This window comes from Microtus pennsylvanicus, chromosome 3 (genome assembly GCF_037038515.1).
Source record: "Microtus pennsylvanicus isolate mMicPen1 chromosome 3, mMicPen1.hap1, whole genome shotgun sequence".
NCBI classification, from domain to species: Eukaryota; Metazoa; Chordata; class Mammalia; order Rodentia; family Cricetidae; genus Microtus; species Microtus pennsylvanicus.
Genome location: NC_134581.1, coordinates 33639374 through 33666639, shown reverse-complemented (window position 1 = coordinate 33666639; position 27266 = coordinate 33639374). Strand labels below are relative to the sequence as shown.

General features: G+C 36.7%; 1 protein-coding gene across 5 annotated transcripts in view; it reads right to left on the bottom strand.

Moving 5' to 3' along the window:
* The window catches only part of Snx14 (sorting nexin 14), a 58611-nt gene that overhangs the window by 6928 nt on the left and 24417 nt on the right, over window positions 1-27266 (bottom strand). For 3 of the 5 annotated variants that reach the window (XM_075965039.1, XM_075965041.1, XM_075965040.1), the window contains exons 8-22: window positions 25294-25450; window positions 23320-23395; window positions 22686-22730; window positions 22501-22581; window positions 22294-22408; window positions 18289-18444; window positions 17223-17347; window positions 16983-17041; window positions 13369-13501; window positions 9362-9563; window positions 7238-7321; window positions 5099-5199; window positions 3203-3314; window positions 2179-2219; window positions 1950-2069 (exon numbers count right to left, since the gene is read on the bottom strand). In XM_075965039.1, coding sequence (XP_075821154.1) covers window positions 1950-2069; window positions 2179-2219; window positions 3203-3314; window positions 5099-5199; window positions 7238-7321; window positions 9362-9563; window positions 13369-13501; window positions 16983-17041; window positions 17223-17347; window positions 18289-18444; window positions 22294-22408; window positions 22501-22581; window positions 22686-22730; window positions 23320-23395; window positions 25294-25450 — 1607 coding nt within the window. Of the gene's footprint in view, window positions 1-1949; window positions 2070-2178; window positions 2220-3202; window positions 3315-5098; window positions 5200-7237; window positions 7322-9361; window positions 9564-13368; window positions 13502-15230; window positions 15258-16982; window positions 17042-17222; window positions 17348-18288; window positions 18445-22293; window positions 22409-22500; window positions 22582-22685; window positions 22731-23319; window positions 23396-25293; window positions 25451-27266 lie in introns of all 5 variants that reach the window. The other 2 variants (XM_075965037.1, XM_075965038.1) reach the window with 1 other exon arrangement.

Below are 27266 nucleotides of genomic sequence, written 5' to 3'. Positions count from 1 at the left end.
TCAAGGTCACCTGCTGGCTATACAGTGCTTTCATGGCAGGCAGCCTGCACTACATTAGATCCTATCCCAAAAAAGAAAGGGCAGCCCTACTAATCAAAAATTATGACAAGCAATGACTCTCTGATCAATAACAATCTAATATATGTTAGGTAATTCATTTTAACAAAGTCATTGTTTTATTCATTTATGCTTCATTCATTCACTTTCCTAGTAAGCAAATTCAAAAAACATTGAGTTCTGTGTACCAGAGATCATACAAAGGGCAGTGTAAAACAGAGTAGAAATTTAACATCTAATAGAAACAAAACAAGACATATATAAACTAAAGTCAGACCTGGCGGCACACACACCTTTAATGCCAGTACTTGGGAACGAGAGGTAGTCAGATCTCTGAGTGTTAGAGACCAGCAAGATGACACAGTGAACCCTACCAGAGTGGGGGGAGGGGGAACGACAAAGATAAGGGAACTAGAACAGTGGCTACCACAGAGGAAAGTGTATTCAATTGTATCTGAAGATGATTCTCCCCACCACCACCTACCTACATTTTAAATTTAATTTTTCATTAGAAAACACAGTAAGTCTGAACAAGAGAGGGAGAAAACCAACCCCCTAAAATCCTAACTACTATACTTGCTGTATAGCCCTGTCTAGTGTCTGTAATCATTCAGGTTCAAGAGAACAATTCTTGGAGCTGTGTACTTAACTCAGTGGTAGAGTGCTTTCCTAGTAAGCAAATGCTGTGACTTTGGTCTCTAGTTTAAAAAAAGAAAAAAATAACAAAAAGATAAAGAAATGTTTTTCTACTTCCTTCACTGAATTAAGTATTTATATAGTGTTCTGTGTATTTGCATTAATATAATTTATCTATTGATAACATTCTTTAACATAATTAATCAGGCCTGTAATGATAGAGTTCATTTCTAAGTTTCCCTTTTATGAAAAACTTTTAGTAAATAGTTCTACGTATTATAGGCTCTTTTGTTAATTTACTTTCTTCTATAAACACATGATGATCCTATTTCTACATAATGCCCAAATTTCTTATCCTAAAGAATGAGCCCATTCACAAGCCATCAGCAAAATAAATTTCCAGTTTGACACCTGCCTTAATTTTGCAAATGTACCCCCGTGTATGAAATTCACACTCCAGTATACTTCCTCGTTCCTTTCCTTTCCCTATGGACAAAGTTCTGTGATGCTGCTCATCAGAGAGCTAATATTCCACCACTCATGAGTATGAGCATAAGCATAGAGTGGAGGACACCTAAAGGAGAGCCTCTGAAAACTTCAAGCTGTTTTTTAGTTTCAGCATGAAGATTAATTCTCAACCCAGGAGAGAGTGGATATTACCAGCAGGTGGGCCAGGTGGTGTGCACTTATATCTGTCTGTGTCTGTCTCTAGGGCTGAGAACAGCTTACAATAATGACTGAGGAGAGGAAAAATTTTAGACTCATGTTTTAATTTCTCCTCTTGAGCATGCTTTTCTCTATGGCCTTTAATGAAATTTCTATGTTCAACACAGGAGAAGACAGGTCTCAAATGTTTTGTCTCAATTGTCTGTAGAAAACAGTGAGCCATTATAGAAAACAATAGGAGACTTGGAAAGGAACTGTTTTTTAATTATAAAAGTAACACAACTCTTAAAAGTCTGAATGGGTTTAAATAACAGAAAGACAAAAAACTAAATGGGCATGGCTGGAGACAGATCAGGATGAATAAAGAGAGACAGAAATAGTGGGAAGGAGGGAGGTAGAAGAGCAAGGGAGAGAGTTAGACGATGCTGGAAACAGAATGAGAACTGCATCAGTGCTGAAAGAAGACAAGGAATGGGAAAAGGCTTGGGCTGCAGACAGAATAGTGGCCATCCTGTGCAGCCTCCTGCACACCCCTCCCTACACTGCACTGCGCATCACCTACTGCCTCTTTAACAATATGTAGTGAGTACCTTCTTGTTGTTTTCCGAAGTGGGGCTGAGAATAGTCAGTTCTGGTCTACTCGGTTTAGGTTTTGGAGATTCACAAGAATTAATGAAACTCATGATGAAAGGTTCCAAATGCTGACCTTTCTGCAGTGACAGAGGAGATAAGCACTTTTAATATCACAGAAGCCATACAATTCATCAGTAACTAAGTACATCACCATCATTTATAAGTATACATAAATCAGTAATTCACCTCTTTCATTAGTTTTCCAGGAACAGACTTTATAATTTTCCCTGTAATTAAAAATAAAATATCAATTTTGTGAAAGTATAACATAACTGTTTAATTGTCTACATGAATATTTCCCTAGGTAGTTTTAAACAGTAAATAATCAAATAAAAAGTCAAAGCTGTATAGAGTATTTATAATTCATCATTTCATTCTTCAACAGAAATTCCTAATAAAGGTGATACCCCAAACTAATTTGCAGATACACTGGGATTTATTATTGTAAACCTAAGTCATGAGTTTGTAGCAGAGATCTAAGAAGCTTACTGCTGGTAAATGTTAGTATACAATAATGAGATGACAACGAATTCTCTATTTTGATGTCTATATGACCTAATGTCTGTTTGTTTGTTCACTTACTCATTTATTCCTTCCCTCCTCACTGCCTTCCTTTTGTGTGTTTGGTGCCAGAACCAAACCTCAGGTCTCCACATGTTAAGCAAATGGTCTACCATTAGCTTCATGCTTTGCCCAGAAAAAAATTTATAACAATGTTTCAACAGGACAGGAGAGATGGTTTAGCTGTAGGAGAACTTGATGCTCTTCAAAGGACCCGAGTTTGGTTCTCAGTCCATACTGAGCAGCGCACAGCTGCCTTTAACTCAAGCTCTTGGGGATACATCCTCAGAAATCTGCTTGGTGATTTTGTTGCACAAACTTCAAAGAGTGCACATACATAAACTTACAACAGCTATAAGTCACTAGGAGACATAATTTAAAGGACCACTGTCATGCAAGCAATCTCTCATTAAATAAAGCACTGTTGTGCTACATGACTTTATGTAAATATACACACAAATGCAGGGATATTAATAGTTTTCTGTGACAGAACAAGAAGTTAGAAGTGACTGGTAAAATAACAAGGAAAACTTATCTCTAACTTCAAAAGAAGTCCTTTGGAATTCATCATGTACCATACTATCAAAACCATTTTTCCAAACTAGTCTGAAAACATTGTTCTTATATATGTTTTTTCCAGATGACTTACCAAGATTTACATCTGGAAGTATCTTATCAAGAAACTGTGTTTCCCCACCATTTGGGGAGAGAAAGTCAGCCAGAAGTTGACTGTTACTCAGTTCCGGATGCTGCAGAAGTTTCTTCAATGAACAGAACAAAGGAGGGAAACAGATTAGAACTATGGAAGGGTAATCAAAACTGATCTATAACGATTGTAAACAAAGAAAAAACAAGAAACTTTAAGTCATCAAAATGTATTTCCTATTCTATTCACTGAAATAATATACACACATGTAGTATATATGTATGCATATATAGTAAACGATTTCAGTGTTTATGTAACACAAGGTACATATACTGAGAAAAATGGGAAGTCAATTCTGAGAGCTGATCCCAGAAAACCAAAACCAAAAAACAAAAACAAAAAAAAACCCAAAAAAACCTACAAACTGTATAATAAAAAGGACTAAGTAATAAAGTGAAAAGGATAATTCCCAAGCTGAGAAAGTTAAGTATAAAATCAAACACAGTCCAACATTCTTAGAATACATTTAATTTTTTTATACCAAAAGGTTTTCTTTCCTAAGTCAAGATTTTAATTAACATAAAACTAATTAAAACCCTCTCAAGAAATAGCTAATATTTTATTGGTTGTTAATTTGAAAAAAAACCACTGAGTATCAGGGATATACCTCAGTGTTAGAATGCTTAGTTGGCATATGCAAAACCTTGAGTTTGATCCCCAGTATCAAAAAAAAATACAAACAGTATACATATGGTATTTTCCCCAAGACAGGTTCTCATTATGTAGCTCTATCTGTCCTGGAACCCACTATATAGACCAGGCTAGCCTCAAACTCCCCAAGATCCAACTGCCTCTGCCTCCCAAGTGCTAGCTAGCATTAAAGGTGTGTGCCACCATGACCAGACAAAAGTTCATTTTAAAATCTACATAGAAAAATATATGTTGGGCTAGATACATGGTTCAGAGGTTAAGAGCACTGGCTGCTCTTCCAGAGGTGCTGAATTCAATTCCCAGCAACTACATAGTGGCTCACAACCACTAAAATGATATGGTGCCCTCTTCTGGTGTGTAGGCAGAACACTGATAGATAATAAGTGAGTTGAAAAAAAAAGAAAAAAGTGTGTTTTAATTCTGTGGACAGGTATTACAGAACAAAGCATGCATGAACAAGAGACATTTGCATATCCATGTTTACCATGGTACTACTCACAACAGCCAAGTTACAAAATCAGAGCAAAACTATGCATGCATCAACAACAGATAATGGATAAGCAAATGTATTATGTATGCACACTGTTGATTCATTCAGTCACAAAGAACAAAGTGATATAATTTACCAGAAAATGAATGGAACTGGACTCATCATGTCAAGCAAATAAGCAAGTCTCAGAAAGATAAACACTATACATTTTCCCTCATAAAACTGTAGATTAAGGAGCTGGAGAGATGGCTCAGCACATAAGAGCACTGGCTGCTCTTCCAGAGGTCCTCAGTTCAATTCCCAGCAACCATCCTTAATGAGATCTGGTGCCCTCTTCTGGCATACATGCATACATGAAGGCAGAACATTGTACACATAATAAATAAATAAATCTTAAAAAAAGATTGTACATTTTAAAAAAAGACATGAAAATGGAAGAGGGCTATGTAGGAAGAAGAAAGCAACCAGCAGGAGGCAGGGAAGGAGGAAAAGAGAATTAAGGATTATGAGTGAAGTATGATCAAAATACATCATCCATGCATAAGGTAAAGGTATAATAAAAACATTACTTTGTACAATAAATACATACAATTAAAAAGAGAAGAAATAATTGAGGAAAACAGGAAAAAGCATAAAGAGAAGAGAAACAAACTGGAGTTACTGATGTCTCAATTTGAGCATGCGAGCTGGAGCTGTACCTGCAGATACTCCTGAAACTCCTCTCTCTTTGACTTTAAGAACTCATAGTTTTTGGGACCAATGATCCTTTTGGATGGAAGCTGAGCATCGGGAAATGTGCCTGAAATTGGTGCATAAAGTTCTTACTGTTTCGGCTACTTTAAACACTATTTGAAACTACTATGAAAATTCAGATTCACAATACTGTCTTGTAGTGATATGACTATGTTTTAAACAATCTTTACACAGAGAGGTAGATAGCAATTTTTTATGTACAAACAGCTACTTTAAACTTTTATTACTTAAAAAAGTCAATATACATTGTAAAAACTTAAAATATAGATATAAAAAAGGCAAAAAACCAACATTCATCTTTTCAACAGACCTACATACAGCTGTCAACATCAATTGGTACACTTAATTAAAGTAAAAAAAATCTGATACAAGACATTTCAAGAAGGCCAATCATTAACCCAATTAAAAAATGGGGCACTGAACTGAACAGAGAATTCTCAACAGAAGAAATTCAAATGGCCAAAAGACACTTAAGGTCATGCTCAACCTCCTTGGCGATCAGGTAAATGCAAATTAAAACAACTTTGAGATACCATCTTACATACCTGTCAGAATGGCTAAAATAAAAAAACACCAATGATAACCTTTGCTGGAGAGGTTGTGGAGTAAGGGGCACACTCATCCATTGCTGGTGGGAATGCAAACTTGTGCAACCACTTTGGAAATCAGTGTGGCGATTTCTCAGGAAATTCGGAATCAACCTACCCCAAGATCCAGTAATACCACTCTTGGGAATATACCCAAGAGATGTCCTATCATATGACAAAAGCATTTGTTCAACTATGTTCATAGCAGCATTATTTGTAATAGCCAGAACCTGGAAACAACCTAGATGCCCTTCAATGGAAATGGATGAAGAAAGTATGGAATATATACACACTAGAGTACTACGCTGCGGTAAAAAAACATTGACTTCGCGAATTTTGCATGCAAATGGATGGAAATAGAAAACACTATTCTGAGTGAGGTATCCCAGACCCAAAAAGATGAACATGGGATGTACTCACTCATAATTGGTTTCTAGCCATAAATAAAGGACACTGAGCATATAATTTGTGATCCTAGAGAAGCTAAATAAGAAGGTGAACCCAAATAAAAACATATAGTTGTCCGCCTGGATATGGGAAGTAGACAAGATTGCCGGGCAAAAACTGGGAACTTGAGGGTGAGGTGGCATGGGGCAAAGGGGAAATGGGGTGAGAAATGTGAAAAGAGGAGGATGGGGGGGGGCTTGGGGGAATGGGATGGTTGGAACACAGGAAGAATGGATACGGAAGCAGAGAAATATATATCCTAATTAAGGGAGCCATCTTAGGGTTGGCAAGAGACTTGACTCTAGAGGGGCTCGCAGGTGTCCAGGGAGAGGTCCCCAGCTAGTACCTTGGGCAACTGAGGAGAGGGAACCTGAAATGACCCTATCCTATAGCCATCCTGATGAATATCTTGCATATCACCTTAGAACCTTCATCTGGCGATGGATGGAGATAGAGACAGAGACCCAATTTGGAGCACTGGACTGAGCTCTTAAGGTCCAAATGAGGAGCAGAAGGAGGGAGAACATGAGCAAGGAAGTCAGGACCACGAGGGGTGCACCCACCACTGTGACAGTGGAACTGATCTACTGGGAGCTCACCAAGGCCAGCTGGACTGGGACTGAATAAGCATGGAATGAAACCGAACTCTCTGAACAGGGCAAACAATGAGGGCTGATGAGAAGTCAAGGACAATGGCACTAAGTTTTGATCCTAATACATGAACTGGCTTTGTGGGAGCCTAGCCTGTTTGGATGCTCACCCTCCTGGACCTGGATAGAAGTGGGAGGACCTTGGACTTCCTGCAGGGCAGGGAATCTGGACTGCTCTTCATTCTCGAGAGGGAGGGGGCATGGAGTGGGGAGGAGGGGGAGAGAAGGAGGGTAGTGGGGGGGAGGGGGCGATGTGTGGGAGGAGGGGGAGGGAAATGGGAAAGAGGTGGAAATTTTTTTTTCAACAACTAAAAAAAAATAAACAAAAAAACATAAAGAAAAGAAAAAAAAGAAGGCCAATCACTGAATTATTATGCTTTATATTAAGAAAACAACATACCATGAAATTCTGTTAATTTTGATTCAAGTACATAGAATTCAAGGTATCTTCTATAGACAGACCAATGTTCAGGTTCATGCCCAACTGTAAGTTAAAAATAAGCAATTTTATAACCCACTACAAAAAGTGAAAAAATAATACTAAAATGGAAGTATTACATTACAATCTTTATTTTATTTATCACATTATCATATTTCATTTCATATTTTAATTCTAAATTATCTAGAAGGAATTGATAAATTTCATTTTTATGATATTACAAGCAAACAGATGGTTTTTGATAATAGAATCACAAAGCTAGTAGGAACTTTTAAAAGTATGCAATTACTATTTTTAAAATTTACAAAATTATTTATGTATGTTTGTCTGCACACACATGTACACCGTGCCATGGCACATATGTGAAAGTCAGAGGACAACACAGCTCTCTCTTCCACCATGTGGGTCCCAGAGCAGTGAATCAGAGGACAACACAGTTCTCTCTTCCACCATGTGGGTCCCAGAGCAGTGAATCAGAGGACAACACAGTTCTCTCTTCCACCATGTGGGTCCCAGAGCAGTAAATCAAGTTGAGTCATTTCATCAGCCCATAAAATTGAGAATTGTATTTTCCTGCGCAGTAAGCATCAGTGTAGCAAGTGATGAAAATGACACACATTTTCCTCCTCTGGAGGTCATGCTTTCTGGGCGTGGATGGTAAGGCTCTGTCATGCTGATGACTATAGCTATTTTTAGAATATGTTTATATTTTAAATTTTAATTATTAAGTCAAACTCTCAGAAATAGAGCACAAAAATTTTAAATGTTTGTTCAAAAAGTCAATAACAAAAGTATTTGACCACCAAGTGGTAGTGGTGTACACCTTGAATCCTAGCACTCAGGAGGGAGAGGCAGGTGTATTTCTGAGTTCGAGGCCAGCCTGGTCTACAGAGTGAGTTCCAGAATTATTACTCGGAATAATCTGATTTTATGTTCTGTGTTCCTGAACTAGGATTAGTTTCTGAAAATATTTTTGGAAAATCCAGTAAGAGAAACGACAATCACTGGCCTTCACTGCTCCTCAGTTAACTAGTCTCTCCTCTCCCTTTTCACCTCACAAATGTTCCCCCTTCCTGAGCTTTCCTTGAAGTTCCTGTTCGTCAGTCCCAAAATGTGCAAGACTCCGCATTCCCTTTATACTGAATGCCCCACCTGCTCAACAAAGCTGAGTGGCGAGTGATTATTCTGCTGTCAGTGCTGTTCAGTTCTCAATTACAATCCACACCTGAGACAGCCAAAGGAGAAAAGACAGCAAAACATGAAGACATTGGGTAAAGTTGTGTTTGATCATAGTTCATCCAATTCTACTTTGCCGTTAACAAAAAAAAGGGGGAAGGAGGAGGGTGGGAGGAAAGATGTGGGAAAGGGAAAAATATGATCAAAATATATTGCATGAAAAATTTATTAAAAAATGTTTAACATGAAAAGAAAAAATGGGGAAAGGGAATGCTGTTTAAACTTGTAGAATACAAGGTGGAGAGATAGCTCAGTACAGCTGAGCTTGATAGCTAGGAGCCACATGGTAGAAAGAGACCTCTATATGTGTGCCACCCACTCATATAAAATTAATATAGTAAATAAGTTGGTATAATACTTAATACAGTGGCAAATACATTAATAATAGCTAAGTACGATGGCTAATGATGACAGCAACAAAACCAGTAAAAAGAGGGATTAGAGAAATGGCTTGGTGGCTAAGAGCACTGGCCACTCTTTCAGAGGATTCAGGTTTGGTTCCCAGCACTCACAGGGTAGTTCACCACAACCTGTAGTTCCAGGTCTAGACCTCCAGAAACCAGGCACATACATACACATACAGCCAAACTCTCACACATAAGATAAAAATAAATCTTAAAAAACAAAACAGCAAAAGAATATTACATAAGCTTCCTTGGGCTCTGAGTCTTGAATCAAGAACTACAAATCAGCCAACTGATAGCACGTAACCTAGGAAACACTACCCTTTCACCCCCTTTGCGCTCTGGACACTTATCTGGAATCTCATTCAACAGTTATAAAAAAAAAAAACAAGTTTACACTCAGTAAAGACAGATACAGAGCATTTTAGGAACTCAGAAATCTTACCTGCTCGTCTATCATTTCTTTCAACATCGATACAAAACACAGGTATTCTCTCCTTTTTCTCCTTCCTTTCAGAGGAGGGATCCTCAAAAAAGTCTACATATGGAATACTAATTTTCCACGCAGCAAGGTTTCGAGGAGTGTTAGGTGTGCTCACAGCTTCTACTGGAGAGTCATCCTCCATTACCACAATACCTTCTTCAATCTGGAAAAAGGGATCAGTGAACTTAATGTTTCTAATACATTCATTTTCTTAACTTAGAAAACTAGGTATATAGAATTTTCTGAGAAAATCAAGACAAAAAGTTAAGTTTTTTTATTTGTTTTTGAAGACAAACACAAATATGTTAACAGTCTCTATGTTAACAGTCTTGGCTGTTCTGGAACTCACTCTGAAGACCAGGCTGGCCTCGAACTCAAGAGATCCACCTGCCTCTGCCTTCCAAATGCTGTGATCAAAGATATGCACCACCACCCGGCAAAAAGTTAAACTTAACAAGTGACTAGCATCAACTCCATGTTTCATGATACCATATATAGATCAAAGTATAAGAGAAAATAGAGAAGAGACATTTTACATTATGGAAAACATAAAAGATTAAATATAAAAAGTTCAACTTTGATGCTTAATAAAAATTAATATACTCCTATCTTCCATTTCAGAGTATAAAATTAAATAAAAGGCATCACGCCATTGATGTAGGTGATACAGAGAAGATGGATCTGTGACACATGCCTGATGTATGTCAGCATAATCTGTCTGAAATTGGGCAACATATTTCTACAATGAACCATAAACAGTTGTGAATAAGTAACTCCATTCCTGAAAACGTTCTCATGAAAATATTTACTTCAACTAAATATATTCACTGCAACAAAAAGAATGCACAATTCAAATGCAGACCTAAAAAGGATCTATTTCTATAGAATTAGATTGTTGTTTGTTTTGAGATTGGGCTTTTCTCTGTGGAGAGACCCTGCTGTCCTGGAATTGGCATGTAGACCAGAATGACCTTGAACTCACATAGATGCACCTGACTCTGTCTCCTAAGTGCTGGGATTAAAGATAAGTGCTACCATACCTGGTATATTTAGATTCCTTACCTCTTTGCTTCTAAAGTCATAAACATCTATAATTTCATTTAATATCTTAAAACAAAATAATTCCTTTTAAAAAGATCATCTATAAGCATAGTTCTTTTGAATCCTTCTGAGTCTATGGTCACCTACACATCTCTTAGTCATGTTAATGTTTACCTTATTTATTTGTTTGCTTTTTGAAACAGGTAGCTTGCTACACAGCCCAGGTTGGCTTTGAACTGAACATTCTCCTGCTTCACTTTCATAAACACTGATATTACTGGTAGATACCACCATATCCAGGCAAAATGTCAATAAAGTAAACTAAGTAATTTCCATTTTGTTTTATTTTCAAAAAGATTCCCTCTAAGAAGAGTGTGGGGAATAAGGAAGACAGAGATAAAAGACTAGCTGAGGTTCTCTACTTAAGAAAGAGTAATGTTTCCTATGTTTAGCTTTCCTATACGTGCTTAACTGACAACTTATTAATGGGCATATTCGATTTCAGAAATTTATTTGTAAATTAGTTCTGAACTTGGAAAGAAGCATATTTTCAGATAGTTCCAATTGTTTTGAAGTGAGACAAGGTCTCACTCAGCTCTGGCTAGTCTTGAACACATGATTCTACTGACTCAGGCAGTCATAATCCCATATGCCAGGTTTTCACCCCTGAGCCAGTTATCACAATGTCTCTTGTAGCCATAGAGCTATAAGCCCTGCTACTGTGCTATACAGTGTGCAAGCGCTTACTATACTCCAAGCATCATTCTTAAGTACTTCAGGCAGATGGCCTGTTTAACTCTACTAATTATATCCCATGTACAACAGATATGACGGTCCTGATTTCAAATCACAATACTTAGCAAGTAGGTACCACTGCCAAATATCATTTCAAGTTTTCAAATTACACGCCAGGGAGATTAGCAATTCCTAGAAAAACAATTTTCAAGGTCCTAACTAGCACAGTATTGCATGTGGCCTGTGATCTTTAAGATCAGCAGTACAACCTGTTCAGTGTCTTCTAAACTCTAAGTGGCATCATCCTTAGCACCTGGCTCCAGAAGCAATACAATGACTATGCTTACTAACAATGACTTCAACATAACTAATGGAGAGCACAGTGAACGCTTCCAAAATTAAAAATAGGAATTATCAGGAGTGAGATCTATCAATTACCTTGATCTGATCATTATTCATTGCATATATGGATTATATTTACATATTTATTTATTATATCCTATATCATAAATAAGTAAAATCGCCATGTATTAATTAAATAATATATTCAAAATAGTAACAGTGACAGTAGTAAGGTCACAACGTGAGAAAATGCTAAGTTCTGGTGGTAGCTCAGGTAAAGGCTAATGCACACCAGGCGACTGTAAAGGTAAAGTGAAGCTTTCTGTATGAAGCACAGAAGTTTCCAAAGGCCCATCATGCAGGGCTGCATGTGCAAAGGTCAGAAAGGTACAACAGCACGGCAAGCGAAATACACATAAGCAAGTCTCGGACGAGGCCTGGGAGCTGACATGGATAAGTGCCACCGTCTAAGCAATGGGAAATTAAGGCTTCCGATAACAACGCAAACACTCCTGAAGCATATGGGTGGAAAGAGGTAACATAGGGACTGAAGTGGAAGTCCAGTGAAGAGATGATAAGGGGCTAGGAAGATGACTCATTCCATAAAGTGCCTGTCTTGCCAACAAAAAAGACCTGAGTTAAATCCCCAGGACAGAGTGAAAGCTGTGAGTTGGGTGTGGAGGCGTATGCTCTTAACCCCAGGAGATGAGGCAATACCAGCCTGGCTTTACACAATGCACCACACCAGCCAGGGCTACACTTAGACAGACCCTGACTTGTTTGTTTTTGGTTTTGCTTTGAAGCAGGCTCTCACTATGTAGCTCTGGCTGTCGTGGGACTTAACTATATAGACTCAAACTCAGAAATCTGCCTGCCTCTGCCTTGCAAATACTGGGATTAAAGTTATATACCACTATTTCCAGGTAATAAATCCTGTTTAAAAAAACAAAAAACAGTGGTATACAAACAATAGTGCAGGCTTACAGTCCCCACACTAAGGAGGCAAACATGGGCAGATCCTTGCATCTCAATTGTAGCGGCGTAAATGAATGCAGACAGATTGTTAAAAAATATACACAGCTTTAATGGGGAAATATACTTACAGTACCACAGTTCCCACGGAGAACAGGAAGCAGAAGGGAAGGGTTGGGCACATGCCCAGCAGATTTATAGGTAAACATTAGCCTGAGGCAAACCCGCCCCCAATGGGCTGGGCTTAACCCTACACTCAATGGAATACTCCAAGCCAGTGAGAGACCCTATCTCAATAAATAAATAAACAAATAAATAAATAAATAAGCAAGCCCAGGAAATGGCTTAGTAAAAAAAGGGGCTTGCTGCTAAGCGTGGTGACCTGAGCTCAATTCTCAAGCCCTACACTGTGGAAAAAGAGAACCGACTCCTCCCAAGTTGTCCTCTCAATTTCACATGTACCACCACACATACACACACTCTCTCTCTCTCTCAGAAAAGAAAAATAAAAGAGGTGCACCTTGCCAGATGAACAGCACCTTACTTCATCCTCTGGTGTACACACACATGCACCTGCACACATACAAGCATACACACACAAGCACATATCAAAGGTCGTAAACTGACTACTGGAAATTCCTGGACTTATTTTCTTTAATAATCAATAACTCGGTCTAAGAAAAGAATTTTAATGGGATAAGTACAATGAAACTACAAAACTAATGAAAGAATAAACATTAATATATAAAGAAAGTCTAAAGGAAGAAAATAAAGAATAGGGAAAATAAGTTACCATACCTCACACTTAATGCTATATTGAAACACAAAATTGTAGAAATATCAAATTGAATTTTTTTAATTGAAGAATTTCCACTTACAAAGTCATCTTCACCTTCAGCCAGACCATAATTGGGCAGCATAGCTCCCTCCATTGTAGTACTCTTGAATACTCCTTTAATTTTGCTACCTATTCTGCTGATTCCAAATGATTCTCCTCTTTTTTGTGTGCTTCTAAATATTAAACAAAAATGTATCAGGTACATAGTAAATTATTGGCATCTACTGTACTATACACAATAGCAAAAAAAAGCAAACTAGCTTTGAAATAGCAAATTAAAGGAAAATTAAGAATGTTTGGAGTTTTCAGAGTCAGAATAAGTTTCAGCATCCAGGAACCAAAATTGTCAGAGCATATTAACTCTTTGTATGAATAAATGAGACAAAATTTACTAACAAACATTTGAAATGTAGCTAAGGCTAACTTCAAAACATTAACTGAACTTAAAAGTTTTGAGAGAATGACAGCCCCCTACTGGTATATAATTCTCATTGCCACAAGAATTTTGTCAAAACATACACATGTATGGATCTGTCAAACAATTTTTTAAAAACTGTACATCCATTCAGAATAGTGATTCTCAACTCTGGGTCGTGACCCCTTTGGGATTGCATATCAGAGGTTTACATTATGATTCATAGCAGTATCAAAATTACAGTTATGAAGTAGCAACAAAATATTTTTATGGATGGGGTCACCACATGAGAACTGTATTAAAGGATCGCAACATGAGGAAGGTTGAGAACCACTGATTTAGAAGAACTGAATCACTAAAATAAGAATGCAACATAAAAATATAAAACTATGATCTTCCCATTATATTTTTTTAAACAAAACTTGATGAAAAATAATTCACCTCTATGACAAATGCTCAAGTAAATTCAGTTTTATAATCTCATATTCCAAAAGGAATCAGGTATAAAACAAATGTAGTTAACTTCAAAGTAATACAAACAAAAGAAAGATGCCAGAGAGAAAGGTTAGCAATGATGGAAGAATAAAAGCAGGCATAGCTCCAAGAAAGCAGCCCGCTCTGCCATAAACATTAAATACTAGTTCTACAATTTTTTTCAAAAGTGAATTTCTAAAAGCAGAAATTGCTAGAAAGAAAAAAGGAGAGAAAGTCTAAAAGCATCAGGAAATGATCTACTGGGGCCAGATGTTCTAGGTCTCGGTAAACTAAACTCTAACTTTATCCAACCTAAAACTTGCGGACTACCACCAGAGACCAGTGTAAAATCTGACCACTTGTTTAGACTACTTAGCTCAATGGAAGCTATTATTCCTATAGGCAAAACTTATCTACTGAAATAATTCAACAATTAGAGATATAAAACAATACTGGTCAAATTTCAAACATACCAGGTTTTATTAAAATATTAAAATTACAAAATTTCTAGAGCCTAGACAGGCTGCTCCAGGATTTAGAGATTAAAAACAAAGCAGGTTTTGAACTATGACATATTTTTAAATCTCATTTGTGACTATGCCTATACTCACAGAAACGTCATTATATACTTGGGGCCAGAAAATAAAAAATAAAACCCACAATTCTTTAAACACAAATAATTATAAAAATTGTTCCGTAGAATGAGTAACCCTCCTTACCCACAAAAGGAGTCAACAACTTTGAAAAATAAAATACTAGTAAATAAATAATAAAACTATCTTAATAGTATTAGGATATTTTATTTCATAATTATATGTTATTTTGAAAATATTTCTAGAATCAAAGTAGAGATCCACTTTAAAAACTTATTCTAAATAATTTATATAAGAGCAGGGGCAGCACAGTGATTCTTATTTTTCCTTTTTAGTTGCACCTAGGTTTCTTGGGGGTGAACTTTCTAGATTAAAACAGACAATTTATACTGAAAAAAAAATCACATGCTTAAGACTTACCGGAAATCATCCAAACTTAGGCTACCTCTGCAATATCAGATATGTGAGATTATATGAGGAGGAGAGAGAGAAAGCCCAGATATTAAATAGGTTTCACTTTAGAATATAACATCAAATTTAAAAAGCTCAAAAGTCATACAAGTGGATAGCCTTCACCTTTGCAAGAGGAAGAAATCCTATAAATCATACCATACAGGGAAGAAAGACTAGTACATGGCTGGGTATATGAAATCTAGATTACTGGCGTTCTTGAAAACAGTATGTCAGCAAATAACTCAGCATTTTCTTCTCCTTAGGTGTCCATTTGATACAGCAGAAAATATGTAAAGACTAAGCTAACAAACAGCAGCTCAGGTTTTCCAATACAGAATTGTGTCTGTGTTAGATGTACTCATATGTGCTTCTTCACGTATTTTTGGCTTGAAGTAAAAATGAATGTTTTTCCAGGGATGGTGTCTCATGCCTATGCCTATAATCCTAGCACTGTTCAAGTCTGAGGCTAACCTAGACTATACAGTGAGTTCTTGTCTCATACAAACAACAAAATGTATGGGGGCTAAGGATCTCAGTAGTAATATTGTTGTCTAGTATGATGCCCTGGATTCGATCCCAAACAAACAAAAATCCACAACTTTTTAAAGAATACTTAAAGTTATAAAGTAAGCAAAACATTCCTCAAGTGTTATGCTTTGAACATACAATAAAGTAGGTCAGAATTAGCTATATGCACTAAAATTTCACTTTTAAACTACAAGAAACAAACCAAAAAAAAGGAGACTATTTGATATCCTCTAAGTCACTTAACAGCAAAGCATCACAGCTACTCTAAATTTTTAGCTAAAGAATGTTAGCAAACTCTTCTACTGATTCTTTTTTTTAAAATATTTATTTATTTATTTATTATGTATCAATATTCTGTCTGTGTGTATGTCTGCAGGCCAGAAGAGGGCACCAGACCTCATTACAGATGGTTGTGAGCCACCATGTGGTTGCCAGGAATTGAACTCAGGACCTTTGGAAGAGCAGGCAATGCTCTTAACCGCTGAGCCATCTCTCCAGCCCTTCTTCTACTGATTCTATTTAGATAAATGAATCCTGGAGTATCAGAGAAGCAGAGTCCTCTTAAGTGTGACAGTCAACATTAAACTCAGATAAATATAAAAAACATATTTTACTTTTTTAGTATTAAAAAATTAATTAACAATGTTTATTGGAAATAATTAAACTTAAATCCAATATTGCTATCATGTTAAGAAAACCACTGACATGGCCATAGTCTGTTGTCTAGAAAACCAGCTTTAGAAGCACATACTTACTCTGTGCCAGCTGGGAGCTGAGATAGTATTATCACTAAAAGGCTGACTGTAGATTTATTAGTGATAGATAGTGTATGTGTGCGAATGTCCGTGTGTGTGTGTGTGTGTGTGTGTGTTAAGGCAGGGTCTCACAGAACTCATGGCAGCCCTTCTGCCTCTGCTGGAAGAACATACTTTAAATGGCTGTATTAGTATCTGTACTTCCGTCCTGCCTTTCTTTTTTATATTTTAAAACTAGAAAGAGGTATGCTAAAGATAACAGGTGCTCATAAAAGCCAAAGAAAACTTTCACCACTGAAGCTGAAACCTTGGACTTACGTATCTCTAGCAGGTGGATTTCATTCAGACAAACAGTTGATAAAGACTATAATGCTATCACAGAATGACCAGCGACATCAAGTCAAAACCAGTACACACCACAGTTAAATATGCCTACCTGTTGAATTTGGAATTACGTGTTGGCGATTCTGCACCTCTTAAAAGTTGCCTGAAATACTTCAAAACAATAAATACAAATTAGGATTAACTAAACCAGTATTTGATATTGAAATATACTACTTTATCTTACTTCATCTTGTTTTTTTTTTTTACTTATTTTGCTGCTTAAATCACTTAACTTAAAGCTATCAGAGCCACTATGAAGTATATAAAGTCCTGTGTTGAAAGCCTAACTTACCTCATCACTGTGGCAGAACATAGGGGTAAACACATTCTCCAAGAGGGAAAGAACATGTTCATATGCTTCAAAAAGACATCTCATGGTTTGCAGTTTCACAACATCTATGTATGGACCTTCAGCAACTGTTTAAAAAGAATCGGTTGTGCAAATTATATCTGAATAACAGAAATAAAACATAGTCGTTTAAAATTCATTATGTGAAACAAACATACAAATTATGTTTTATAGAAACACCACCACAAGAAATCTTACTAGAATGAGAACTAAGAATAACCTACCTGTAGTTCTGACAAACATTAGTTACATGAGTCTTTTGTTTTATGGATTTTTTTTTTTACAGGATCTTACTGGCAGCCAGACTGTACTGGAACTTGTACAGGCTGTCCTTGAAACTGTGGTCTTCCTGCCTCCTTCTCCAAGTGCTAGGATTACAGATATGCACATCCATGCCTGCCTCAGTTATGCAAATAGTGAACACTCCTCTTCCTCAAATCTTTCATCTTGCTAGTAAAATAAGTATGTAAAAAAAATTCTTTAAACTAAGAAAATTAACAAAAGATCTCTAAGAATTTGAAGAAAATGGCAAGTTAGCTGCCCATGTAGCTTCCACAGCTGTTAGAATAAGTAAAGAATACAGAAAGCAATCAAGAGTGCATATTGCTCTTGCAAAGGACTGTAGTTCAGTTCCCAGAACCTTGTTGGGCAGCTCACAAACACCTGTAACTCTAGCGCAAGAGGGAACTGAAACCTCTGCCTTCCAAGGGCACCTATGCTCATGTGTGGGTGTGCGTGTGCACATACTTGAAAGTAATAAGGTACCAGGTGTGGTGACCCAGGCTTTTAATCCCAGCACCAGAGAAGCAGAGGCAGACAAATCACTGAGTTTGAGGCCAGCTTGGTCTGTAAAGTGAATTCCAGGATAGCCAGGGCTACATAATAAGAGAACCTCCCCGTAAATAAGTTATGTCTAAATCTTTTTTAAAATAGAAAAAAAAACATATGAAGAAAACTTGGAAACTAGAAAGATATAGAATATCCATTCTCTTTGTCATCTTTGACTTACTTCTCTGAATCTCTTCTACAATGAAGGGATCAAATCTGATTTTGTCGATACTTTCATCCAAGCAGTATGTTTTATAAATCTTCTGCAATTCCTCATGTAGAGAGAGCATTTCATCATTTGATAACTCTGGTCGCAAAATTCTATCATTAAATTCCTCTAACAAATCAAAGAAAGATTATGGAAAAAAATTACTTTAATATAAACACTATCATGAAAACTTCATATTCTTATTCTAACTAAAAGCAGCAAATACAATCGAATTAATTATTTTAAGTTTTTAAAAAAACACTTGAGAGTAGAAAACTCAGATGAAAGACAAAGTCAACAAGATTTTTATCTTAATAGAAAATATATAAATGTATTAATATCAATATAAATTTGCAACAACAAAATAGTATATTTGTAAATTTTTCCGTAAATAACAGATTGGATTAGTTTCTTATACCAAAGGTCTTTCACTATTTTAAAATCCTGTGACTCACTACATAATAATGAAAATACAGCTTGTTGTGGAATAATCTTTTTGTACACTGTGAAGATGTGTCCTTGCCAAGGTGCCTTCTGATTGGTTTAATAAAGAGCTGAAGGGCCAATAGCTACTATTCAGGAAGAGGTTAGACAGAGCTTCCAGGCAGAGAGAGAAGAAAAGGAGATTATAAATCAAGGCATGGGAAAGATACCACAAAACACAGAGAAGAAACAGAAGGTGCAAGATGGAAGAGACATAAAAAGCAACAAGGCAAAACATAGATTAATATAAATGGAATAATCAAAATTATAAGAGCTATGAGACAAGCCGAAGCTATAGGCTGAGCTTTCAAAATTGTTATTTGTAAGCTGGTGGTCCAAAGAAAACTCCATCTACATATGGTGTCCAACATGGGGGCTCAAATATCCAAACATAGGGCCTAAAAAAGCTTTTTAAAAATTCTGGACCAGGAGCCAGATGTAGCTTCCGACTCCTGCAGGCTCTCAGGCAGGCTAGTGCTCGGAACCAGTGTGGCTACCAGCTGCTGCCTACAGACTGGAGCCAGCTGCCAGCACTATCCACCAGCACAGGCGCAACGTTGAGCTGTGCAGTGTCTGACATGGCAGTTTAAGATTTGTCTCACATGGTCAGAAAACACTGCAAGTGCTTAGTAGCCAGATCCAGACACAGAAAACTTTTAAAAAGGTACAGTACATTTTAAAATGTGCTTAGTGAAGAAAGAAAATGGGTATAGACAGTCATAGAAAAAAAAGTTTAAAAATAATAGTAAAGAGAAAGTGAAGTAATATTTTTTTTTTAAAAAAAAGCCACTTAAAGATGAGAACTACAAAGGACATCTGGATCGTGTAGGGGGCTTTATTTACTTTGAATTTTCTGAATGCTAATGAACAGCGAACAACAGCTCCTGGGAGACACTGGCTCATGGAAAGAACTGCTAAATTAAACCAGCCTAGATACTTTAGGGATATCTTGGCTTCAAAATGGAAGTCAAACAATGTGTTCCATTTGGGGAGAGGTTGCACTTTTGTTTCCACAGGAAATGAAAAGCTATGGATTCTTTCAAAGTTAATCATGATCAACCAGGGGAGACCTCCTGAGGATTTCAGCTAGACATGAGGAACATAAAACAAAAAATCATCTTTGGATGACTTGTGTACAACACACAGTCCATACTAGTGTTAGTGTAGATTTGTATGTTACCTTTGAAAGTTTGTGTATTTTCGGAAGAAGGGAACCAATGAAAATGCGTGGTCCCAGTGATCCAACCTTTCAGAATGCCTCTGTTGCAGTTTCCTCAAAATTCTACATCCAGAACAGCTTCAAGGCTGCTGAGTGAGACGGTTCAGCCTCACAGACTATTTCAGCCAGGACTGTAGATAAGCCTTGCACTTTTCCATTCACAGAGACTGGTCAACAAATGTAATGGCCAGTTTTCCCAGGACTTAACCATTATCTCAAGTTCCTCAGGTTCCCTAAAGGATACTGTTGTTCACAGACAACAGGAAGCAATCTAGAGAACACAACACCCATATTCCCAAGAGGTAGGATGGGAGGTTTTTAGTTGTTCCATGGGTTATGGATGCTTGTCATCTTGTAGGGGGGTTGGTTACATATTGTTACTGCTCATGGTCAGGGAGAAAGCTAAACAAAGAAGATTAGATCCATGGATCTTTTTCTGAAGGGAAAAAGGCGGATATAGTATAGAATGATGGGATAAAAGGGTAGATTGTTGAGTCTATTTTTGAACAACTACTAGTCTCAAATATTTTACATGGATATAGATTTTTATATACTGATACAAATTTAAGGTTATTTTGTATACTGTATATATGTTTAAGCTATTGTACCTATGCAGCTCATTTAAAAATGTAATGTAAAGTTCTAGTCCTTGAAAGCTATTTAGGATAAGACAGATAACAATCAAACAGACAGCTGTTTCTGCCATTTCTATAGATTTGGAAGTTGTTTGGCTCTGTACTTCCTGTTTACTCAATCCTTCTCAGGTCTCTGATAGATTGAAAACTAGACAGTTACAGTTGCAGTTTTCCTTATTAACAAATTAAAAGAAGGAAACTCACAAAAAATTGTAAAGTGTATAAGGTTGAGAGATGTAATGATATTTCATTTGTATTTTAATAAATAAAGCTTGCCTGAAGATTAGAGAGTAAAACAGCCACCCTGGTCAGCCTTACAAACCAGGCAGTGGTGACACATACCTCTAAACCCAGTAGCCACAATAGTTTGCCACAGACACTGAGTGGTGCACACCTTTAATCCCAGCACTAGAGAAAATTACAAGACAGGAAGAGACAGCTCTCACACACAGTCTCATTCTGAGGATTTCTGGGGGCGGGATCGCCATTTCAGACTGAGGTAGAGTTAAGAGCCAGTGGCTGGCTGTTTTGCTTTCCTGACCTTCAGGTTGAACCCTAATATCTATCTCTGAGTTTTTATTAATGGTGCTACAGAAAGGCATAAAAGCTTAAACTGTACCAAAAAAAAATGTTTTGAGGTCTAAAAAGATAGTTTTGGGTTGGAAATACAAGTTAGGATAGAAAATGAATTAGGTACAAAACTTTGGACTCCCCAAGATAAGATAAATAATGGAGTATTTTCTCTGAATTTGCCAAATACAAATAGACTGGACATTGTAAATATAATTGTTACCTGATAATTGTTCCTATTGCAATTAGTTTTACTATGTTAGAGTAAAACTTTTTATTTAGACAATACCTGGTAATTGTTCTTATTGTATATAATTTATTGTGTTAGAATTAATACCTTTCTTTTTATTTAAACAAAAAGGGGGAAATGTTGGTGAATAATCTTTTGGTACACTGTGAAGATGTGTCTTTGCCAAGGCATCTTCTGATTGGTTTAATAAAGAGCTGAATGACCAATAGCCAGGCAGGAAGAGATTAGGTGGGACTTCCAGGCAGAGAGAGAAGAAAAGGAGATAAATTGAGGCGCAGGAGGGCTGCCATAGGACATGGAGAAGAAACAGGAAAGAAAGATGCTTCGAAGAAAAGTTAAAAAGCCATGAGGCAAACGTAGATTAATATAAATGGGCTAATTTAAATTATGAGAGGTAGTGGGACAAGCCTCAACTATAGGCTGAGCTTTCATAATTAATAATAAGTCTCTGTGTCATTTTTTATGTGTTGGCGGCCCCAAGAAAAATCCATCTATGACAGCTCATAGAGTTTCTCACAAATCCAATGACCTGTGATATTACAGTTTGATATTCTGAACAAAATGGAGACAAAGTGGTACTGGTTTGGACTGTTAGTGAGATATTTCACACAGTATTGCAATGTTAGATTTTAATAATTCTTTTCTGCTACTAGGATTTGACTGCAGCCAAAGATAAGATCATGCCCCACCTGAGAGAAACTCAGTCACTCTTAGAATATCTAGCAGACAAAATTTTGCATGGGGACATCAGATCTGCTCTAAATAACCAAAGCATTAACAAGTATAAAAAAGATACGAGTGAGATGCAAATGAAGCCTCACCAACAGTCAGACAAAACTGCAGGACGTGTACAGCTCCCTCCTGTTTCAGAAAGTTCATAAATCGAAATAAAAGATCTTGTTGTTCTCTGATTTGCTTCAATTCTAACTTCAGCACCTTGTCACAATATGAGAAGAAGAGTAAGTTAAAGATACACAAATGTATTTTAAAACTGTTATCTTAAAAACGTTAGTGCTGAAAATACTCACAGATGGTTTTTTATTTCTAGGTTCTGCAAATTTCTGCAAGAATGGCACCAAAGCAGAAGCTGGTTCAGTTGCTTTTTCGGGCTTTGAAGAAACAGAATTATCAGCTCAGTAAAATTCACACTCGAGTTGGTACACACAGTCAAAATTTAGTGCACTTACAAGTGTTGTAATACTTCAATACTCACAGGACTGTCATCTATGAAGATGATAAGCAAATGATTGACAGTATCCTAAGGAAAAGCAATGAACACAAGTCAAAATAATTCCACTGTCGTGCTCTGCCAAGAATTCTCAAAACTTTCACATTATCAAGCTCACTACAAAAATAAACAGCACAAGTGACAGACTAAAGTTCTGCACATATGTATTGTGGAGGGACTCCAAAGAACTACAATCAGAGGTTCTTAACTCCCAAAGCATGAGCAAAGGGCAATTCTCTTTGCCATTTAAATTAAACCTGTTCCTTCAAAAATTCAACTGAACCAAAGTCAGAATTGTCGAAGTATTCGTTCATCAATGGATAAATAAATGAGTAAAATGTGACACAGACATTTAATAGATTATTATTGAGAATTGAAAAGGAAAGGAATTCTAAAACATGATATGTAATTACCAAAGACTCAAGTGGGAATAAGGAATTATTGTTTGTGGGTGTTGAATTTATAGGGTTTTGGTATTAAGACCAAAGTTTTGGAAGGTGATGATGATGGATGCTCAGATAAGCACATGTTTCATAACACTGTATTTTACACATAAAATAGTTTTTAAAAAAGTAACTCAAGTATATTTTATAATTAAAATAAAAATTTTTCATCTTACTGGATCGGCTAGGAAATCCAAAGAAGGAAGAAACACAGAACCAGATAGAATCTCTCTTATAAGTAATGTCAGGGATCTGGAAATAAAAATAATAATTCTGTATTTAGTGATTATCATTAGTTCCTCATCTTTCAAACACCTCTGAACTAACTAAAGATCCTATTAAAGTGAAATTATGGGGCTGGACACGGTGGGCCATGCCTTTCATCCCAGCACTGGAGAGGCAGAGGCAATTAGATCTCTTAGTTCAAAGTAGCGTGGTCTACATAGTGACTTCCAGGCTAGTTACAGGGCTACAGCATAAAACCCTGTGTCAAATAAAATTAGGGGGCTGAGAATGTAGTTCAGTGGAAGGGAGCTTCTCTTACAGGATTCCTAAGGTTCCTCCCCTACCCACCCATCCAACCAACCAAAACCATCAGATTAAAATTCAGTAGGACAAGGACAGGTCATCCATCAAATTCTGCATTTCCAGCAAGTGCCAGGTGACACAGTGCAGAATCACAAACTTGCGCTTATGTTCTTAGCTTGCTAAAAGTGACTAATGTCTAAAAGAAAGAAAGACTAAGGAGACATCAGAACACTGTTCCTTCTACAATCTTTAGCCTATTTATAAATTCATGTTTGCAGGCTAGAGATGTAGTTGAGACTGACTAACATATACAAGGTTCTGGTTTTAATCTCTAACAAACACACCAAAAAATTGTTTATGAGCAGTATGTTCAATAGTACATTCCCTAGGACTGAGAATATTTTAATTAGTAATACAAATTAGACTACAAATTTCTTTAAGATGGAGGAGCTTGGATGCTCCATGATGCCCAGGATGGATTTTCAAGTTTGTACTCCTCTTCTGCTTCAGGCACCTACAGGGTTGAGACTACAGGGCGCATTCAGCTAAAGACAGCTTAGTCAAAATATTACAATATTCTACCGACGTGTAACTACACATCATTTAATAAATAATTATTTTCAAGAATATCACAGAGCTGCGCATGGTGGCACATACCTACAATCCTAACACTGGGAGGCAAAGCAGGTAGGGAACACTACATAGTGTGGTTCTGTATCAATAAATAGAAAGAGATACAAAAGGGGTAGAGTAGAATAAAAGGAAAAGAAGGAACGAAAGAATAAGTCACAATTTTTCCCTCTAAGAACTATCAGAAAGCACTTGGGAGGAAAAGGCAGGTGATCTCTGTGAGTTCAAGGCCAGTCTGGTATACAGAACGAGTTCCAGGACAGCCATGACTATACAGAGAACCCTTGTTTCAAAAAAAAATAATTAGGGTAAGGGAAATGAGGTAACTTATGGGAAAACATAAGTATACTTTTACCAGAAGAAGAGAGAACGGAGGAGAGAGCACCTAGTTATTCTTTCCAGCTGGACAGTTAAAACCCAAACTTAGCTGCAGAATCTGCTCAAAGTGCTCTGACTGTAAGAATCATAGTGTGTACATCTTTTATTTATTTTTAAAATTTATTTATTTATTATGTATACAATATTCTGTTTGTGTGTATTCCTGCAGGCCAGAAGAGGGCACCAGACCTCATTACAGATGGTTGTAAGCCACCCTGTGGCTGCTGGGAATTGAACTCAAGGACCTTGGAAAGAGCAGGAATGCTCTTAACCGCTGAGCCATCTCTCCAGCCTGTGTGCACATCTTTCAAAAGGAACACCAAGAAAATAAAGGAGGATTTCAAATAAAATTAATTTTACTCATACTTATCTTTGATTTCTAAAATCAGTTTTTAATAACAAATTCTAAGGCCACACAATATACTTTAAATACTCAGCACCTAAATTGGCATTTTAAAATCTGACAAATTATTCTCAAGTGAAAAACTATTCATATCATAAGTCTTATAATAAAACATAGTAATATACATATAACATGTTATATGTATATACTTACTATATACATTGCTATACATATACAAATACTACTATGATATTTTCTAGTACATTTATACCTGCAATCTGTTGCTTTAGGAGGCAAAATATAAGGAAAAAGTAATTCAGTAAGTTTCCTTAAATACTGTAATTCATCTCTTCGACTTCTTAAAGCCACATGAAGCTCTGGACCATATTCTTCTAATGCAGCTTGTTGCAAATACTCCGAGTTTTTTACTGCAAATAACAATAAAAACTATTGAATGAGTTAGGATATATTAAATTACTTCATTTCAATTACCATACAGAACATCTAACCTCATTCCTCTTCTATCACATGCTCTCTGGGTAGAAAGGGGAATTTTTTCAGAAATAGGACATAAAGGGAAGATCTCTCCTTTGCTGAGAAATTACTTACTGTGGTGTTTGGAACAAGAATGCCCCCAATAGGCTCATAGTTTTGAATGGTTGGTTATTAGTGAATGGCTACTCGATAGGGGTTAGGACCTGTGGCCTTGTTTGGAGTAGGTGTGGCCTTGTTGGAGGAAGTAAGGGTGGGCCTTGGCGATCCAGAAGCTAAAGCCAGGCCCAGTGTTTCTCTTTTCTGCCACCACGCTTCTTGCCTTGACAACAATGGAACTGTAAGCCGGCCCCAATTAAATGCTTTCCTTTATAAGAATTGCATCCTGGAGTCTCTTCACAGCAACAGAGCACTAACTAAAACACATACTTTGCAATAAGTTCATTTTCTGAGTCTATTTCCCTGAGCAAATAAGAATTTAATACTAGCAAATGACTTAAGTGGGAGAAAAGTATAAACAATGTGTTCTAGTATGCATGAGCATTTAATTATCAACTATCTTATTCATTTTCTATGACAAGAAAAATTACCAAATTCAAAATTCTTTGTTGCTCTTATATCAATATCACCGAGACAGTCACTGAGAATATGGGAGAAAATGGCTTCTTCGGGAAGTTTTGTATTGTTAGCCAGATCACAAGATACAAAAGGTGTAATTGAATAACAACAACAAAAAAAGAGTTATCACACCTTTGAAAGAACAAAGGAACTTTAACTACCTATTGCTAATAAAGAAATAAGCCTGAAAGAGCTGTGTGACTCAACTCCATGACACTATGGAAAAGTCAAGCCTATTGGTATTTTTCCTTCTTTTCCTCTGACAATAAGTAAAGTGGTCTTTACAAAACTGCTACAAAGATGCTGCCTCTTGTATATTCTTGCCAGTGTCAAGACAAAGGTTTTGATGTATTTTTTTAGTCAGGCATGGTGTATCCACAGTGCATGGGAAGTAAAGCAAGAGAATCACAAGTCAACAGCCTACAGCCTGAGCTATAGGAAACCTTGCCTCAAAATAAACCAAATAAATAAATAAATTAGTAGCTTATATAAATGCAACTTGTTCATTTTAAGAAGGTTTTAAAGTTAAAATTATTTTACTTATGTGCCTGGCGCCCAAAGAGGCCAGAAGAGGGCACTGGGTACCCCGGGACTGAAGTTACAAATGGTCAAGTGCCACCATGTGAGTGCTTGGGACCGAACTTGATTTCTCTGGAAGAGCAGCCAATGTTCTTAACCACTGAGCCATCTCTCCCAGTAAAATTTTAAAATATAAAATATATATATATATATATATATATATATATATATATACATATATATATTATTTTTGTTTTCGTTTGAGACAGGGTTTCTCTGTGTTAAGAGTTCTGACTGTTCTGGAACTGGCTTTGTAGACCAAGTTGGCCTTGAACTCACAGAGATTCACCTGCCTCTGACTCCCAAGTGCTGGGATTAAAAACATGTGCTACCACGCCTGGCTATTATTTTTTAATTATATGCATATATATGTGTTTGTGTGTGACTATGTATATATGAGTGTAGGTGCCTGAAGAGTCCAGAAGAGGACCTTGGAGTCCCTGGAACTAGATTACAGTTGGTAAGCCACCTGACATGGGTACTGAGAACTCTACAAAAAAGACACGTGCTCTTAATTACTCAGCCACTTCTCTAGTCCAAAGTTAAATTTTTTTG